Raw genomic sequence first — 18687 nt, 5'->3', positions numbered from 1 at the left:
TGGCAAAAACCCCATAATTATATTGTGAAATACTTCCTATAATAATTGAATAAACACTAACTATGTTGACAAACAAAACATTAATATGTAATGTATATTTGAGGAAATTGTAATTCAAACAAAGTTATAATTCTTTAAAACTCTTGAAAAATTAAATGTAAATAAAATAAATTTTAAATTTTCATAAATATAAGGTACTTGTTGTAAAAAAATATTTTGAAAATATTACAACTTGATGATAACAATAAATATTTAGTAAAACTAAAAACAAAGAAATATTAAAATTTAAACTTAAATAACAAGTACAAGTTATTTTTGCAACTAAATGATAAGAATAAAAATGAAAATATCACGAAAATCACGTTAACAAACAAATACAAGTACATATGGGTGGAGAAGTATTACATCAGCTAGATCTCTGGTTAATAAAGGGCTAATCAAAAGAGTGGGAACTTGTTCAAGCATTTCAGTCTGGAATGAACCTTGGATCCCTGCTCCTCGCCCGAGGTCAGCAATACCAAAATGTTCGAATCAATATTTGAATCCATTACTTAAGGTGGAGGATTTAATTAATCCAGTCGATCTCTCTTGGAATCTGGATTTGCTCAAAGTGTATATTCACCAGGACGATGTGGATATTATACGGAGTTTAGCTATTAGTCGTAACCCAAAACCAGATTCATATGGATGGCATTTTACGGACCATGGTCGATATACGGTTAAATCAGGTTACCGTACGGATAAATTATTTCCGGATATGGGATCTTATGATAGAGTTTTGGGACCATATATTAAGCCACTGTTGGCTCATTCTTGGAAGCTTCAATGTTCACCAAAGCTGAAACATTTTGTTTGGCAGATACTTTCGGGTAGTCTACCGGTAACCAAGAATCTTCATTCACGAGGGATAAAATGTGATGTGCAATGTCAAATATGTGGTGCAGAGGAAGAATATATTAATCATGTTCTGTTTGAGTGTCCATTAGCACTACAAACGTGGGCTTTATCTAATATTCCCTCATGCCCAGGTGTTTTTCCCACCCCGTCACTTTTCACAAATATGGACTATCTTTTCTGGCGGTTACCTAAGGAACCAGATTTGAATTATTGTCCATGGATACTGTGGTATATTTGGAAGAATAGAAACGCTAAAGTTTTTAAGAATCAGATAAAAACCCCTTTTGATATTCTTCGAATGGCGAAAATCGAAGGTGTTTTGTGGGCTGAAGCCCAGACAAAGGAACCTATAAACCGTGAATCTCTACATATTGCAGAGCCCCATTTTCCACATGGAGTTAATAAGTGTTATATAGATGGAGCATGGAAGGAAAATGATATTTATACAGGGCAGGGATGGGTCTACAGAAATGATGGATCAACTGATACTATGATGGGTGCAATGTCTATTCGCAGGAGTCTATCACCTTTACATGCTGAATGTGAAGCTTTGATATGGGCGATGGAGTGCATGAAGACCCTACAAGTCTCAGAGGTGGTGTTTGCAACAGACTGTTCTCAATTGGTGAGGATGGTGTCTACACCGAAAGAATGGCCGGCGTTCACTACACACATGGAGGAGTTTCTCCGATGTAAGGAATTCTTTCTCAACTTTAATATTCAGCATATACCAAGGGCGCAAAATACTCTGGCGGACAAGCTGGCACGAGGTGCTAGAACTTCGCCATCTGCTAGGGTTTATGTTGACTCAGTTCCTCCGAGGTGGTTCACGGATCAGGAATCTTCTTAGTTTCTTAGCTTTTTGTCGTAAAAAAAAAACAAATACAAATCAAATTTATTGTTATTGTTTGTATAAAACTAAAAAAAATTTAATATTTTTTGAAAATATGCCATGACATATTATGTTTACAAACAAACTAGGTGTTTTGCCCGCATATGCGGGCATAAACTTCTTATGAATACTTAGTTTATGTTTTATTAATCTAAAACTAGCATAATAAATTATTATTTATAGTTTTAAATAGTTAAATCAAACATCAAAGTATTTATATATGTCAAATATTTTTTTTATCAAAATATATACTTACTATTGTGTTAATTTTTTTAAAACACTCATATCTTATAAATAGTTTAGAAAATATCTTTATATAATTTTTTTGCTTGACTAATATTTAATTATCAATTGTTTTTTATCTTAACTTTTTTAACTTTTATAGTAAAATATTATTTTCAGATAGCAACACAATATATATAAGAATAATCTTATTTTTTATAATTCTATTATATTATTTTATAATCAATTATTTAATGTAACATATAACATATAAACTTTATACTATTAAAATAAAATTCATTTTTATTATATATAAAATTCAGTAAAGATATTGTTTAAAATTTGTTTTTCATATAACATATAAATTTAATATTATTAACATTTGTTTTTACTTATATACAAGATTCATTAAGGATAATTTTAAATTAATATATTAATGACTCAACTAATAACAAATAACAAATCAATGATTTAGCTAAAACCTAATAAAAACACGACAAGTAAGCAAAATTACTTAAAATCATGGAAACATGACAAATAAGCAAAATCACTTCATAAATAATAGTATAGATATAAATCAATTTTTGTTATTTTGTATAAAACTATTTATAATACTAGGTGTTTTACCCACATATGCGGGCATAATCATCTTACGAATACTTATTATTTTATGTATTATTAATCCAAAAATCGACATATTAAAACTCTAATTGGTGAACATGTTGAAAGAAAAAAATTATGGTGAATTCTTTGTTTCTCAAAATTTATACCAGTTATGTTGAAATTTTAGATCCACTTTTTTTCTTACAAATTCCCCATGGAGAAATGAATTTATAAGAAAACATTTCCCTATGCAATTTTGATAAGGAACAAATTGAACAAAAATTCATTTTTTTAATTTTTTCAATTCCTCAAATGAAATTTTATTTTTTATTTATTTTTATTTTTTTCATTCTTCTAATGGTCACCAAATGAAGATATATTGTTTCACGGATTAAACCTAAACTGGTTTAAAGTAAAACTAAGAAAATTTATTTTGAACTCAGTCACAAGTTAAGTTATTATTTATGATTTTAAATAGTTCAATCAAACATCAAATTATTTATATATGTCGAAAACCGTTTATCAAACTATGTACTTATTATTGTGCTAAAAGTTTTAAAAGACTCATATATTAGAAATATTTTAAAAAATATTTTTATATAAATATTTTTATTTGACTAATATTTATATAAATTGTTTTATATCTTAATTTTTTAACTTTATAATAAAAAATATTGTTTTCAGATAGCAACACAATACATCTAAGAATTCTCTTAATTTTTAAATATATTTTCACAATTTTATTATATTAGTTTATAATTAATTATTTAATATAACATATAAATTTAATTTTATTAAAATAAAAGTTGTGGTTTATTATATATAAAATTCATTACGGATTTTGTGAAAATTAATAAATACTCAGTTAAAAACTAATAATAAATCAATGACCTATATAAAAACTTAAAACCTAAAACAAATAAAACCTAATGATTGAAAGCGGCGAGGGCGACGGTGACTCCCAAAACTCCCAAGCGCGTGACAAGGCGGACAAGGCGGACGCATCGGATCTGGAATCTGGACGAGATGGCTCTCCTTAGATTGATGATTCCTCTATGGTGGAGAAGGGTGATTCTGTTTCTCTCCCAGTGGAGAAGATTGGTTCACAGGCCCCTCTCAACCCTGAAGTGGCAGGGAAAAATTGAATGGAGGTTTCCTATTCTAATGTTCTTATTGATGGATCCTCTTTGGTAGAGGAGTCTCCTGATTTTGAGGTGAAGGATGGTGTTGCTGAAGTAACCATTCCGGCGGCATTGATGGAAGAGGCGGAACCGCTATGGAGTTGTTACGCTGTGGGTTATTTTATCCATGATGCTCCACATATTGGCTCCATTCATGCTACTGTGAATCGAATTTGGGCGTCTCCGTTGAAGAAGAGTAAGATTGATGTTCAGTTCATCGGGAAGACAACGGTACTGTTTAGAATTGAAGATGCGGGGATTCGTAGCAGAGTCATTAAGAGGAAGTTCTGGCATATCTCGGATGTGCCTCTGATGGTGGGGGAATGGACTCCAGAGACAGCTCGTGCTCCTCCTGATCTCTCAGCCATGCCCTTGTGGGTGGATCTGCTGAATGTACCGGGGTATCTCTACTCTAAGAAAGGGTTAAGCTTTCTGTCCCGAACTGCTGGGAAATTTATTAAGCTTCACACGAACACTGAGCGGTGTGTGAGGTTGGATTTAGCTCGTGTTCTGGTAGAGGTGGACTTGACCAAACCACTGCCAAACAAGATAAGTTTCAAAGGCAGAGAGGGTACAGAAGTGGTGGTCTCGATTAGTTACCCGTGGCTCCCTCCCCGGTGCAGTCTTTGCTCTAAGTGGGGTCACAACTTAAAGGATTGCCATTCAAAGGGTAAGGAATCCGAGAGATCAGTCAAGGATAGCTCGGTTCTGGAGAAGGTTGTAGCAGGGAATGATTATGTAGTGATGGAAGGGTTTTCAACAAAGGATGCTTCAGAGAAATCTGCTTCTGAGATTGTCAATAAACTAATGGAGGAGCTTGAAACCATGTCAGGGAAGGCGAGTCTCTCTGGAGATAGCAACACTGCAAGCGCAGTGGGTCTGGTGGAATCATCTCACAGTGTGGCTCCTGAAAATGAGTCTTGGGCCTTAGTGCCTATTACTAATCACGGCTCTTCTTCCCCTTCGCGAGCCATACGTACTGTTGGTTGTGCTTCTCCAAATGGCTTCCAGGTCCTTCAGGATATTAGAGAAGAGGGGGAAATTGATGAGGAGGACAATGATAAAAAAGATGCAGATGAGACTGGCATTCTTACGAACTCGATGGGTGAATCTTCGGCAATGGTAGAGACGGCAGTTAACTTCTCTGAAGGTGAAGTAGCCGCAGGATCCACTCTCAAGCAGGGCTCTATTCAGCGTGGTAAAGGCAAGGGGTCGAAACGAGTTATACTGAACTCCAGAGACCTTGTTCATGCAGTGGCTCAGCAACAGAAGGTGCAACATCAAAAGAAAGCTTCCTTTAGGAGGCACTGATGTCGTCGATCTTCGCTTGGAACATGTGTGGGTTCAACATGCCACGTAAACAAAAGGCAGTTAGACATTGGGTTACCGCTGCGAAGCTATCGGTTGGATGTTTGTTGGAAACTAGAGTTCAGGAGGAAAATTTTACTAAAGTTTTTGATGCTACCTTTCCGGGTTGGAGTTGTTTACATAACTACTCCAGTCATTGGTTAGGAAGGATATGGGTTTGTTGGTCTGATGCGGTGGAGATTGTTCCAGTTTCTACGTCTGCGCAGATGATTACGGTGTGGGTGAGATACAAAGCTATAGGTGATACTTTCCTGTGCTCCTTTGCTTATGCTTCTAATTGCATGATTGAAAGAAGAGAGCTAAGGAGGGAGATGGAAACTATATCGGAGACAGTGGTGGGAGATGTAAATGCTTGGATCATACAAGGCGATTTCAACGTTGCTCTCTCTTCGTTGGAGCACTCTAGCCTTATGGAATCTGCAGCAGATAGAAGTGCAATCAGAGAGTTTCAGAATGTAGTCCGAAACTGCGATATGAAAGACCTGGCTCAGGTAGGGCCTTCATTTACTTGGTCAAATAGTCAGGATGAGAATCCTATCAGCAAGAAGTTGGATCGGGTTATGATCAATAGTTGCTGGATTGGTGGGTTTCCGAATTCTTTTGTCTCGTTCGAGTCTGGTGGCGTGTCGGATCATCTGAGAATGCACATTCAGCTTCGCGAGGCACCTCAGGGAAACTCGAAACCGTTTAAATTCTTTAACCATACAGCTTCTCATCCTCGGTTTCTTGAAGCAATGAGTCGAGTCTGGAATGAAACGGCCCCTCTCTTCCATTCTCACTCTGCGTTGCGTAGATTCCAGGATAAGTTGAAAGCGCTAAAGTCAGAAATGCGAGCTTTGAATCGTGACATGTTTGGTGATCTGCCAGGGAGAGTTAAACAGGCTTATGCCGACCTGTGTGCTAAGCAAACTGAGGCAATGCAGAACCCTCAAACCTCCACCTTTGAAGCGGCTTCTGATGCATGGGAACACTGGCACCACATATCTGGAATTGAAGAGCAATTCTATTATCAGAAGTCCAGGGTTCAGTGGTTGGGCTTAGGAGATAGGAATTCTTGATTTTTTCACAAGGTTACACAGAGTAGGAATGCGTGGAATACTATAAGGCGCATTATGACAGCAGATGGTAGAATTCTCACATCTCCTGCTGACATAAAACTTGAAGCTGCTGCTCATTTTGAAAGCTTCTTGAACAGCACACCTCAGGTTCTTTCCGAGTTTCCGCTAGAAGAGCTTACAGAATTGGTTGATTACCGGTGCTCAAATGAAGCCAAAGCACTACTTATGAAACCGGTGGAGGAGGCTGAAATCGCAGAAACTCTCTTCTCTATGCCTGCCAACAAAGCGCCAGGGCCAGATGGTTATCCAATGGAGTTTTATCGAGCGGCATGTTTAGTGATCAGGAAGGATTTCGTTATAGCAGTACAGTCCTTCTTTCACTTTGGGTTCATGCCACATAGCATTAACGCCACCTTGTTGTCCCTGGTTCCTAAGACTACAGATGCTGCGAAGCTGTCTGATTTTCACCCAATTGCTTGCTGCAATGTCATATACAAGGTTATCTCCAAGATACTAGCGAGGAGGCTTAAAGCCACGCTTCCGGCAGCAATAGAGATGAATCAATGTGCTTTCGTGGATGGTAGGCTGCTGCTGGAAAATGTTCTGTTAGCCACTGAGATTGTTAAGGATTACCACAAGTCTTCAGTCTCTTCAAGGTCAGCCATGAAGTTGGATATCTCAAAAGCTTTTGATACAGTAAGTTGGTCCTTCATTGAGAACACCTTGCGAGCTATGAACTACCCAGATCTGTTTGTCACCTGGATAATGACATGTATAAGTACAGCAGCCTTCTCTTACTCCGTCAATGGGGAATTAGAAGGCTTCTTCACTAGCTGCAGAGGCATAAGGGAGGGATGCTCACTGTCCCCATACCTCTATGTTATTGTTAGTAACGTGCTTTCAAAGCTCCTTAATAAAGCGATGTTAGAGGGGAGAATTGGGTTTCATCCTAATGCAAGGAGGTGAATCTCTCCCACTTGAGTTTCGCTGACGATATCATGGTCTTTACGGATGGTACGCCAGAATCTCTTCATGGTACTCTTCAAGTCTTCGATGACTTTGCTGCAATGTCGGGGTTGCGGATTAATGTAGCGAAGTCAACTGTTTTCTCTGCTGGGAGAGGGAAGCAGGTACTAGATGCGGCTGCAGCGACTTCGGGTCTCTCCATATCTGCTCTACCTATCAAGTATCTTGGGCTTCCCCTCACAACTAAAATCATGACCAGAAGTGATTATGAACCGCTTATAGCAAAGATCAGGAACCGGCTCCTCGCTTGGTCTAGTAAATCCTTGTCCTATGCAGGAAGACTGGTGCTTATAAAGTCAGTTATTGCCAGTATCACTACCTTCTGGTGTGCTGCGTTCTGTCTTCCGCAAGGCTGTATCGACGAAATTGAGAGTATGTGTTCTGCCTTTCTCTGGAGTGGGTCACCTAACATCACAACGAGGGCCAAAGTCTCCTGGGAGGAGGTATGTTGTCCGTATGATGAAGGTGGGTTGGGTATTCGTTGGGTGGCAGATGTAAGTCTGGTTTTTCAGTTGAAGCTCATTTGGCGTCTTTTTGCCAACGCCTCTTCACTTTGGGTTCAGTGGGTCAAGCAGTACTTGCTTCGGGATGAGACGCTCTGGGATGCAAGAGACACAGGTCTAGGGTCGTGGCTATGGCGCAAGCTATTGCGTGTTCGATCTAGAGCGCAAGAGTTCTTACGCTTTGAGGTTAAGGATGGAAATACAACTAGGTTCTGGACGGACCTTTGGCACCCGCTGGGCAGGCTTATTGAGTTTGTTGGCGAGATTGGCACGCAGAGGCTGGGGCTCAGTAGAGATGTGAGGATCCGTGAGGTACTACGTGATGGTGTGTGGAGATTTCGGAGATGTCGAGACCCCTTGATTCGCTCAATGATTGACGAGATTGAAGCTTTCAATCTTATATTAACTGATGGAAGAGATGAGGTGTTATGGAAACGTGGGGTTGATGATTTTGGTTCAAAGTTTGTGTCATCTGCAACTTGGAATCAAATCAGACAGCCCAAAGCTAGAGTAGCTTGGAGTAAGCTGATATGGTTCTCACAAAGGGTTCCTCGCTATGCATTCATTACCTGGCTTGCCATTCGAGATAGGTTGTCTACTTGACATCGTACGAGTTGTTGGGGCCAACCGCAGTGCTGCATGTTCTGTGGCGAACCTGATGAGACTAGGGATCACCTTTTCTTTGCTTGCACATACACTTTTATGGTCTGGCTGAAGTTGGCAGGAAATCTATTTGGCTTGGAACCTGACCCGGATTGGGAGACGACGCTGTCTAGGCTTCTTACGGGTTCGTATGATCGCCTGACTTTCATTCTTTTGAGACTGGCCCTGCAAGCCACCATATATTTTATCTGGCGCGAGCGAAATGAGAGGAAGCACAACTCCAGTAACAAGTCGGTGGATCAGCTAGCAAGGCTAATTGACAAGGGTGTGAGGAATCGCATCTCCTCCACATATTATGTGATCAATCCCAAGCTACATGGTCTGATGATACGTTGGTTTGAAGCTCATTCTAGTGCAATTTAGGCTTTTGGCTATTTCAAATTTCATTTTCTAATCTCTAAAAACTCATTATAGTTGTACATATACTATTCTTTTGCGATGATCAATAAATTTAACATTTCATCAAAAAATAAAACTTAAAACCTAATAAAATATGACAAATAAGAAAATAAGAATTTTAATATAACATATAGATTTAAATATTATTAAATCAAAACTCGTTTTCAATTATATATACAATTCATTACGGATATGTTTTTAAATTAATAAATTAGTGATTCATCTAAAAATTATTAATAAATCAATGACTAAATTAAAACCTAATAAAAATATGACAAATAAGCAAAATTGACTAAAATCATGAAAAACATGACAAATAAGCATAATCAAAATAATTATATATCTAATTACAAATTTTATAGTTATATTATTTAAATTAATAAATTATGGATTCAGTTAGAAACTATTAATAAATTAATGACTCAGCTTAAACCTAATTAAAACATGACAAATAAACAAAATTACCTAAAATCATGGAAATCATGACAAATAAGCTAAATCACTTCATAAATAATAGTACAGATTTTAGTATAATGATAAATCTAATTATCATATGTGTATATATAATACTAATTATAAAAATAAATAAATAAGAAATAAAGATGTAGATAAACACAAAATAAATACATGGAATTATCTTTTCTTTTTTCAAAAACGTTTTCCATTTAGGGGAAATTATATGTTTACCACTTTTATGGTACCACTTTTCATTTTTACCACCACTAAAGAGACATTTTCAAAAATACCTTCTTCATTAAGTGGCAAAAGACTCTTATGACCTTGTTATTTATATATATAATAAATCATTATTTAAATTAAAAAATAATAATAATAAAAAATTAAAAAAAGAAAAAAAAAGTAAATTTTTTTTATGTTTTCGAATTATACTTTGTCAAATTCAAACTTTTTTTAATTTTTTTTTTGAAATTTTTTTTTCCGAATTGTTTTTTATTTTTTTTTTAATTTCTTTTTGAAAAACGAAAATTATGTTTGAAACTATTTTTAAATTTTTTTTAATATTTTTTAAGTATTTATTTATATATTTATTAGAATCCTAAATTTCACATTCCAAAAACCATACCTCACCCCTTAACTCTAAACTCTAAGTCTAGATTAGTTAATCCTAATGGTATAATTGTTTTTTACCCTTCAGTAAAAGTGAGGGTAAAAGTGGTTAGTATAAACATAAAAAGTGGTTTTATGAATGTGCTAGTTGTGGCAATTTCCCTTCCATTTATTTTTGAGATATTTTTATAATATTAGTTTGTAATCAGTTAAATAATGAATTACATAATTTATTTATTAGATTTTAAACATTTATTAGTCAAATTAAAATTAAAATTATTTAATGAATAAGCCTAAAATCATAGAGAATATGGCAAATAAGCAAATTCTCAAACAATAATATAGATAACTTTAAAATTTCTGTAGGCCCATTAAATTAAATGGGTTTATATAGACCGGCTCTGCTCAAGAAAACATAAAGAGCCCACCAGCATACGACCCAAGATAATTAGGGTTTTCATATCTCGCTCCATCCTAGTTGTCAACTGGTGTGTAAGAAGAATGTAGCCGTCTCTATCTTTTCTTACGTTTAATGAGGGATTTTTTGTTATGTATTTTCTCCCGCATTATATATTCTTGTTCTGTGATTTGGAATTTATGATATAATTGTGAAAGTTTTCAGTCTTAATATTTTTTCAATAAAGAAAGTGGCGATGATGAAAAAAAGGCCGGACTTACGGCTGCTACCACTCTCTTACGGATGTTTAAGTGGGTGTTGTAGTAGAATGATGCTAAAGTTTCCAAAGGTTACTTCGCTGAGCCTCCTCTCTTCTCTTTCTGAAAATTATTAGCCCATTTTTATTCTTCCGTAGTTTTTTTTTTCTAAATCAAAAGCAAAAATGCATAATGAAATTATTAGTGAATATATAGACTTGTTTTATACAACATAATAAGTCAGACTAATTTACTTGAGTCGAGGCCATGTCATATGTTCTTCTCGATCTTAATCAAAGCAATCTGATAATTAATATGCTCGAGCTGGGGAAAATCTTTTTCGGTTAATCGGGTTCATTCTTGTGGGTTTTGGCCTCTGTTGTTGATATCGTCATTGATTCTTATCTAGTTCAATAAATATTCCACTATTCACTTTAAGTGTTACCAATCATGAATCATAGAAACAAAGTCTAATGGCTATCTTAATGGTGTTATGTTTTTAACTGTAGCCTTTTGCTCAGATGTATTTGATTTTGAGATTTTTTTATAGGTTTAGAACTTGAATTTCTGATGTTTTGCAGTAAAGATTCCTTTTACTGGTGTTTGCTTTTAGACAGCATTTTTGCCGGCCTGTGACTGACCGAGTGCAGAAGCCGTACTTCGGCTTTAGCTCAAAAGATGGGGTCTAATCAATGGACTGAGGATACCTTATGACTGCGTTCTCGTCATGGTTTTAAAAGTTGTGGTTTCCTTGGTTGCTGTTTACATGACTTGAACAGAGGCTCATATTTATGATGAAAGATGCGTCAACAACGGTGCAAATTACAGGGCGAGGAGTTGCGCTCGTTGGTTTGTTGTTCTGTGTCTATGGTAGCTTATCACTTGTCTAATGCGCCTCGTTACTTCGAGGACTATAGCTGAAAACTACTACATGAAGAGTGTTAGTGAATGTTACATGTAAAGCCAAAGCCTTTATGCTTTTAATTTCTTTTGCTTGTTCATTTCAGGATTTACGGGTTTTGTTGTGTTGATTACGTGTAGCCGTAGGACATTTGGTTGGTCATGACTCATTTCTTATGTTCGGCCTTTGGTCTGTGCCACTGATACGTGTCTCTGACAGTGACGCACAGTTTCACCAATGTGTCGACTATTCTGCTTATCTTCTCTGCATGATGCATCTGTTGTTACTTGTTGGTTGTTACACTGTTCAATAATGCACAAATCTTGATCTCTGTTAGTTTCCCATTAACCTTGTAAACAAATTTGTTCATCTGGTCATATAGAAAAAGTTGACTTCATAAACGAAATGATCTTTTTTTTTTTTGCAAAACTTCCAATTTCATTAATAGGTGTGATGTTAATATACACTTGAAGAATAAAAAACGTGCAACTGTTCAACGATTATTGCTCGGAAAGAAATAAAATAGGATCTAATGATAATTATTAGCCGCTTCTAAAAAAAGAACACTCAAGGTAAGAGAGCCAAATCTCTGTCTGGTTATTCCCTCCTCTTCCTTCCTATCTTAAGAAAGATAAAAATCATGGCTAGAGTCTCTCCACTCTCAAATCTCCTAAACCTAGATCTCTCAGACTCCAAGAAAATTATCGCTGAATACATATGGTTCCATCCTATCTCTTCTTTCTAATCATCTCTATGTGTTTTGTTACTAGACAACCATGCATGTCATATTGTCATATAGATTCTTCGACCTTTGCTTGCATGTCTCTGTTTACAAACATAATTGTTTTCTCACGTTACTCTGTTTTGGTAAGAACAGGATCGGTGCATGGACATTAGAAGCAAAGGCAGAGTAATAATAATAGTAGTTTACACATCGTCTTAGGGGGGTTATTGGTTTAAGAATTCTAAAGGAGTTAATAAATTTTGAGAATCCATTGTTATTGGTTTACAGATTTAAAAAGTCTTATCAAAATCTATTGTTATTGGTTTAAAGACTTTTAAATTCCATTCAAATCTTTTGTTATTCATAAAGTTTAGTTATTATGGATTTTATCATTCTATTGAAGTTTATTGTTATTGGGAGGTGAATTCCTTATGTTTTTACTCATAAAACTAGATTTTAAAAATATCATCTATTCTCATAAGATTTTTGAAATCTAGTGTAATAAGAAAAATATGCACATGTTGCAACTAAACTCACGTGAACACACCAAATCAAACTCACATGATCTATAATTCATTATATTTTTTATAGTTTCTTATTTGATAAAACAACCGTTTGATTCAATAATGATGAAGAAACCAAACTCACATTGATAACAAGAATGGTGTTTCAAAAAAATCACAAATCACAAAAGTCAAAGACTGATTATTATCATAAGAAAACTAAAAGAAGAAGAACACACCAAACATAACACAAAGTACCATAAAATTTATGTGTCTACGTGAACACACCAAACCATAATATCAATAAATAAATTAGCATCACCATCACCATTGACTTCCATTTCCTGCTGCATCGGCCCACATATTAGAAGCTATCATATTTCTCCAGTTATTAGCATACTCTCGTTGCTGAGATTCAAGAATACCTACTTCTTCAGTGCCCAGTTCTCCATATTCTTCTTCTTCTTCTTCACAGTTTTCATTGATCACTTCTTCTGGAAAAGCATCTAATCGGCACTCTTTACGTAAGAAGTTATGCAATCCAGCACATGCCAAAACTAACTCCGCTTGTGTCTTAAAAGAGAAAGGAGGAGCAGATTTAAAATCAGAAACCGAGATTTGAAGATACCAAATATTCTCTCGATCACATTTCTTAAAGACGCATGCCGCAAGTTAAATAACTCGTTCTGGTTACTGGGATCACGACCTTCGCCTGTAAAATCCTGTAGATGATACCGAGTACTTCTAAATGGAGCTAAAAACTTCTGACGGTTGGCAAACCCACAATCTGCTAAATAAAATTTTCCTACAGAATTTAAACATTACAAAATAAGTTGTATATACATAGAACATTCTAATAATATGAACTAAAAAATTTGTCACCCATACCTTCTGGAACTTCTAGTTTGCAAGTGCTTCTTGTTAGAGCATCACTTAATATTTTTGAATCATGGGCTGAACCTTCCCACCCACTAAGAACATACATGAATTCTAGATCAAAATTGCAAGTTGCAAGAACATTTTGTGATACAAATCCTTTGCGATTACGATAGCTTGGCACATCAGATTTTGGCACCATTGCAAATATATGTGTGCCATCTATTGCTCCGATGCAATCCTGTAATAATAAAAAATTCATATGTCAAATAAAAAAAATATTGAAAGAAACTTTTATTAATAATACTTTAGACAAAATCAGAACTATGTACCTTGAAGTAAGGATAAAACCTTGTGCTCTCTCTTATCTTTGCACATGTTGTCACTCCAGGCTTCGCCATCAGGTCTGGCGCTAAAGTATTCAGTGATTTTAGAACCTTATGGAAGTTCTCACTAGTGGCAAATACTGATCTCTTGAACGTGTCTATTGTGTAACAATATTTTTAACTCTGGCCAATAGTTAAGAGAAATGTAGCCACCATCTCTTCGACGCATATATTGCGAGTATCTCGCAGACAAGTTTTCACCCTAATAAGATCACACAGCTTGAGAAATGAGCTTGGATACATACGATATAAAGATCGAAAGTGTGCCGGTTCTTCCTTCAATGCTTTTTGAATGTAATCATAACCAATGTTCTTGATTGGCCGACGAAGAGGACGTTCAATGCGATTCATATGGGTTGTAGAGGCTCTTGCTAGGTTATCCAGCATTACGAGCATGATATCCAAATCTGTTTCGTCATCTTCCATATTGTTTGCTTCTTCTTCTATGATCACTACCATGACAACACACCTACATACATGTAATAATATTATTAGAGTAATGGCTTAGAGATAAAGACGTAGCATAACGTAAAGAACTTACGACTTTTGTAAACAAGTGAAACATGCAGTTATAAATCATGACATCACACAACAAAAAGCTGTTAAATCAAACAAACAACTATTATGCTGAAACGAGAAAACCACATCAGGGAGAACCGATTTATCAAAATCTATATTATTATTAATCAAGCAAATTCAAAAAAAGTCTCAAATATCATTAAAAACAAATAAATATAAAATTAAAACAAGGATCACTTGTAGCTGAAGCAATGATCAGTTCTAGCTAAGATTGGTTTGGATCCAACCAAAGCGTTCTTCTACCGACATTTCTGCAAAAACATCTTTCATCCCCAAGGAATAGATAAGAGTCACAGCTTTAAATTTGGTACGCTGGTCCAAATTAGTGATCTCTTTCATGGCATCCCAAACATTGTTTTTCTTTTTTTCAGCTTCTTGTTGCTCAGCTTCCAATCTGAGTTTCTCCTCTCTTTTTTCAGCTTCTTTTTGTTGTCTCTCTTCCCTTTGTTGTATGATATTAAGGATCTTATTGCTCACAGCAACAATGGAATCATTGTCATCATTCTTCAGCTCCTCTGAATTGTAGCATGCGTCAGTTCTGGACCTCTTTCTTGGGATCAGTTTTTCTCTATGACCTTTCAGACTTTGTTTTGAAACAAAAGCCACATCAGTAACATCATCACTGCTTTCACCAAACTTTTCTTTCACTTGATAATCACCAACAAGGTAAGTACTAGCATCAGTAGTATCACTTAATCCAAGTGAATTGCCACCATTGGCAGTTGTACCATCAAAGATTATCTTCAAATCTTCAAACTGTTCATGTGAGTCATAGCGCATATACTGGTGGTTTGGATGTGCCTGTGTTATAAACATACATAAGAAATACAATAATGAGTTTCTACAATATCAAAACTTATGTAAAAAAAAAAAAAAATACCTTCAAATATCCTTGCCACACTTCTTCAGAAGCTGTAAACCTTTTTGTTTCAAAATCCCATCCAAATCCAGAGCTATTACGTTGAAGATCAACATAGCTATTGTATAGGTTTTTCAAAAACTTTATCCTACTTTGATAATGCTTGTGGAGTTTCTGGCATCCAACTCTTTCATTGAGGACTGGTAGTATTTTATTTTCTACCGTTGCCTTGTTTATTATACCACTAGAATCACGCCATCCACGTTTAATTCCCTCCACAAGCAATTCAATCAATACTTTCGTTTCATCCTGAGTCCAGGAATTATATTTACCTTTTTCCTTATCCTCCATTGTAATCTTATTCAAGAACTAACTATAGTTAGTATAAATAATTAACAATCGAATAAAAAACATTCGAACTGAAGACAAAAACACAGGCTAGCAAAAATCAAATGAGGAAAGTCACAAAAAGAAGTCAAAACACAAAGCAATACGTAGAATAATAATACACAATGGTCAACAATGGTGGCTGGAAAATAATTTTATTCTACTGAATATAAAAAGAGCTAGAAATAGATACCTGTATGTAGCTGGACAGGAGAAGAAGAAGGAGAAAAGGAGAAGGAGAAGAGAAGAAGATATGGGCATGTTTGTATATGGTTTACTCGAGATTTTATTTTTGGAAATGTTCTGAAGAGATTATTATACATTGCCTTATAAGAAGAAATATTTTGAAAATAATATATTATGCAAATCCATAAAAATCAATAAAATCTATCAAAGTCAATTCAAAGTATTTGATAGAAATTTGGAGAATATTTGTTAACTCTACTTAACTTGTAAGAATCTGTCAATTTTTAAAATCACTTAACTTGTAAGAATATTAGTTTCCTTTATTAAACCAAAAAATAATTAATAACTTTTCTTTTTTTGAAAAGAAAATAATTAATAACTTTCTGCATTTTTTCTCTGACAGACGTTGCCAGGACCAGTAAGCGATCCATCTAAACTTCCAATATAGAATCACGATGGATCCAGCACCAATCAAGAAGCCGCAGGAGATGACAGTGAAGTCATTCTTTAGTAATCTTCTTCTTCTTCATCACCCATTTACATATTTCTTTGCACATTGTTTTAAGTAAAAATAAATTCAGAATAATTATCCTAAAATGTATTTTATTTTGTTATTAAAAAGCCCTCAGGCGATATTCAAAGACCCCTTCAGGAAAGGGAACCTATGTTACATGGAAACGGAAGCGGATACGTGGAAGCGCAAGCGTAAGCGTAAGGAAACGCAAAAATGAGAATTTTTAAAATATTAGGAAGCGGTATATTTTGGAAGCGTATATCCATATATAAATATATATATATATATATATAAATTAGGACTAAAAATTATATGATTTAAATTTGAAATTAAGCATTTATTCATTTATAATAATTTTGGAATGATTTTATATTAAAACTGTAAAAATACACATAAATTAAGTTTACAAAAATAATATTATATTAATTATTTTTAATACTTCATAAATAAGTGACACAATATATTTCAATATGTGCTATATCTTTAATAAAAATCTCAATGCATAAAGATAATTTATAGTATTATTTTTAATAATTGTATATTTATAACTAAATATTCATTACTATTAATTTATTTTATATAGATTAAAACTATGGTTTTATATTTTATTGATATACATTGCATTTTAAGAAAAAAACGGAAGCGTGATTCCAAAACGGAATCATAAGCTTCCAATTTTAGAAACGTTTTGGAAGCGAGATTCCGCAAGATTCCACAAGGTTCCGATTCCAATTTCGGTTCTGAAGCGGGAAACGGACGTCCGATGAAGATTTCGTGCAACGTAGAAGGGAACAACATTCTGGTAAAAGCTCATCTCAATTTTTAGCAAAAGATTCATCTAATTGTGTGTGTACTTTGATTAATTAGTATATTTAAATTCAAAATTTCTTGAATATTACTACAAAACCAGGTGATGTGTGATGCTTACACACCTAAAGGAGATCCAATTCCGACCAACAATAGGAACAAAGCCGTGAAAATCTTCGATCATCCCAATGTGAAGGCTGAAGAGCCTTGGTGCTATTAAGGAACTTCTCCTATCGTTGAATGGTTTGTACAAAACCGGTTTTGAGCCGGTTAAGTTTTAACTTTCAGTTTAGTGTGAAACATACCGGTTTAGGAATAAATTTCGGTTTGATATTTTGATGTGTTATTTATTAGATTTGGGATAGAGCAAGAATACACATTACTTCAAAAAGACGTCAAGTGGCCATTAGGTTGGCCTCTTGGTGGCTTTCCTGGTCCTCAGGTGAACTTATAAACTTCATACAATAAAGTCTAAATATCAAGAACATGGTTCTTAGTGTCTCGACTCTCCCTTTCTCTTGTATTTGATGAAAACAGGGACCGTACTATTGTGCGGTTGGTGCAGACAAAGCCTTTGGTCGTGACATTGTGGATGCACACTATAAAGCTTGTGTTTACGCCGGTTTAAGCATAGGTGCCAATGGTGGAAGTGATGCCTGGACAGTGGGAGTTTCAAATCAGTCCTACTGTTGGTATTGGTGCTGGTGATCAGTTATGGGTTGCTCGTTACATTCTCGAGGTGAATAAACCACCGATATATTGTTTCTTTGCACTAACTAGCATAGGTGTTTAATTTTTTTCCCATGGATCATTATGTGTGTGTTTGGCAGAGGATCACTGAGATCTGCGGCGTGATTGTCTCATTCGATCCAAAACCAATCGAGGTGATTCAGGACTCTACTTTTTTTGTAGTTAATGGCATAATTTTTTTTGAGTTGAGGTTGTTTGATTAGGGTGATTGGAATGGAGCAGCAGCACATACAAACTTCAGCACAAAATCGATGAGGAAAGGAGGGTTGGATTTGATAAAGAAATCAATAGGGAAGCTTGAAGTGAGCATAAACAACACATTGCAGCTTATGGTGAAGGCAACGAGAGGCGTCTCACCGGGAACCATGAAACCGCAGACATCAACAAATTCTCTTGGGTATGAGATCAAATTAATAGTATGTGGTATAGTGATATGTATATACAAGCTTCTTGATATGATTCGATTTTGTTGAGAGTAGCGAGTGGCGGATCGTGGAGCATCAGTGAGAGTGGAAAGAGATACGGAGAAGGAAGGAAAAGGGTACTTTGAGGATGGAAGGCCTTCATCTAATATGGATCCTTATCTTGTTACCTCCATAATAGCTGAGACCACCATCCTTGGCTAAACTTTTTGTTGTTGTGTTGTTGCATGTGTTGTTTTTACTTCTTCATGTTTCGGTTGCG

General features: G+C 35.3%; 1 protein-coding gene, 1 non-coding gene and 1 pseudogene across 2 annotated transcripts; 2 read left to right on the top strand and 1 right to left on the bottom strand.

Annotated features, from left to right (window-relative positions):
- Positions 1–9901: 9901 nt before the first annotated feature.
- LOC125608946 lies at positions 9902–18687 on the top strand (annotated as a pseudogene).
- Positions 10526–10641, top strand: LOC125609710. The gene has a single exon (XR_007339859.1). It is a non-coding gene; the product is annotated as a small nucleolar RNA snoR113 (small nucleolar RNA).
- On the bottom strand, positions 13827–16197 carry LOC106359747 (uncharacterized protein At2g29880-like). The gene is made up of 2 exons (XM_013799394.3): positions 15381–16197; positions 13827–15301 (listed from the first exon to the last, which is right to left on the bottom strand). The coding sequence occupies exons 1-2, from the start codon at positions 15708–15710 to the stop codon at positions 14702–14704; spliced, it is 930 nt and encodes a 309-aa protein (XP_013654848.2). The 5' UTR covers positions 15711–16197; the 3' UTR covers positions 13827–14701.

This window comes from Brassica napus, chromosome A5, assembly GCF_020379485.1.
Source record: "Brassica napus cultivar Da-Ae chromosome A5, Da-Ae, whole genome shotgun sequence".
Classification (NCBI taxonomy): Eukaryota; Viridiplantae; Streptophyta; class Magnoliopsida; order Brassicales; family Brassicaceae; genus Brassica; species Brassica napus.
The sequence above is the reverse complement of the archived record's forward strand: the minus strand, read 5'-3'. Positions and strand labels throughout refer to the sequence as shown.

Bases quoted from the DNA above. Each gene is read 5' to 3' on its own strand.
- LOC106359747 (XM_013799394.3), bottom strand. From the start codon at position 15,710: ATGGAGGATAAGGAAAAAGGTAAATATAATTCCTGGACTCAGGATGAA. The intron at 15,302-15,380 runs GTATTTTTTTTT...TTTATAACACAG, and splicing joins TGTGGCAAGGATATTTGAAG to GCACATCCAAACCACCAGTA.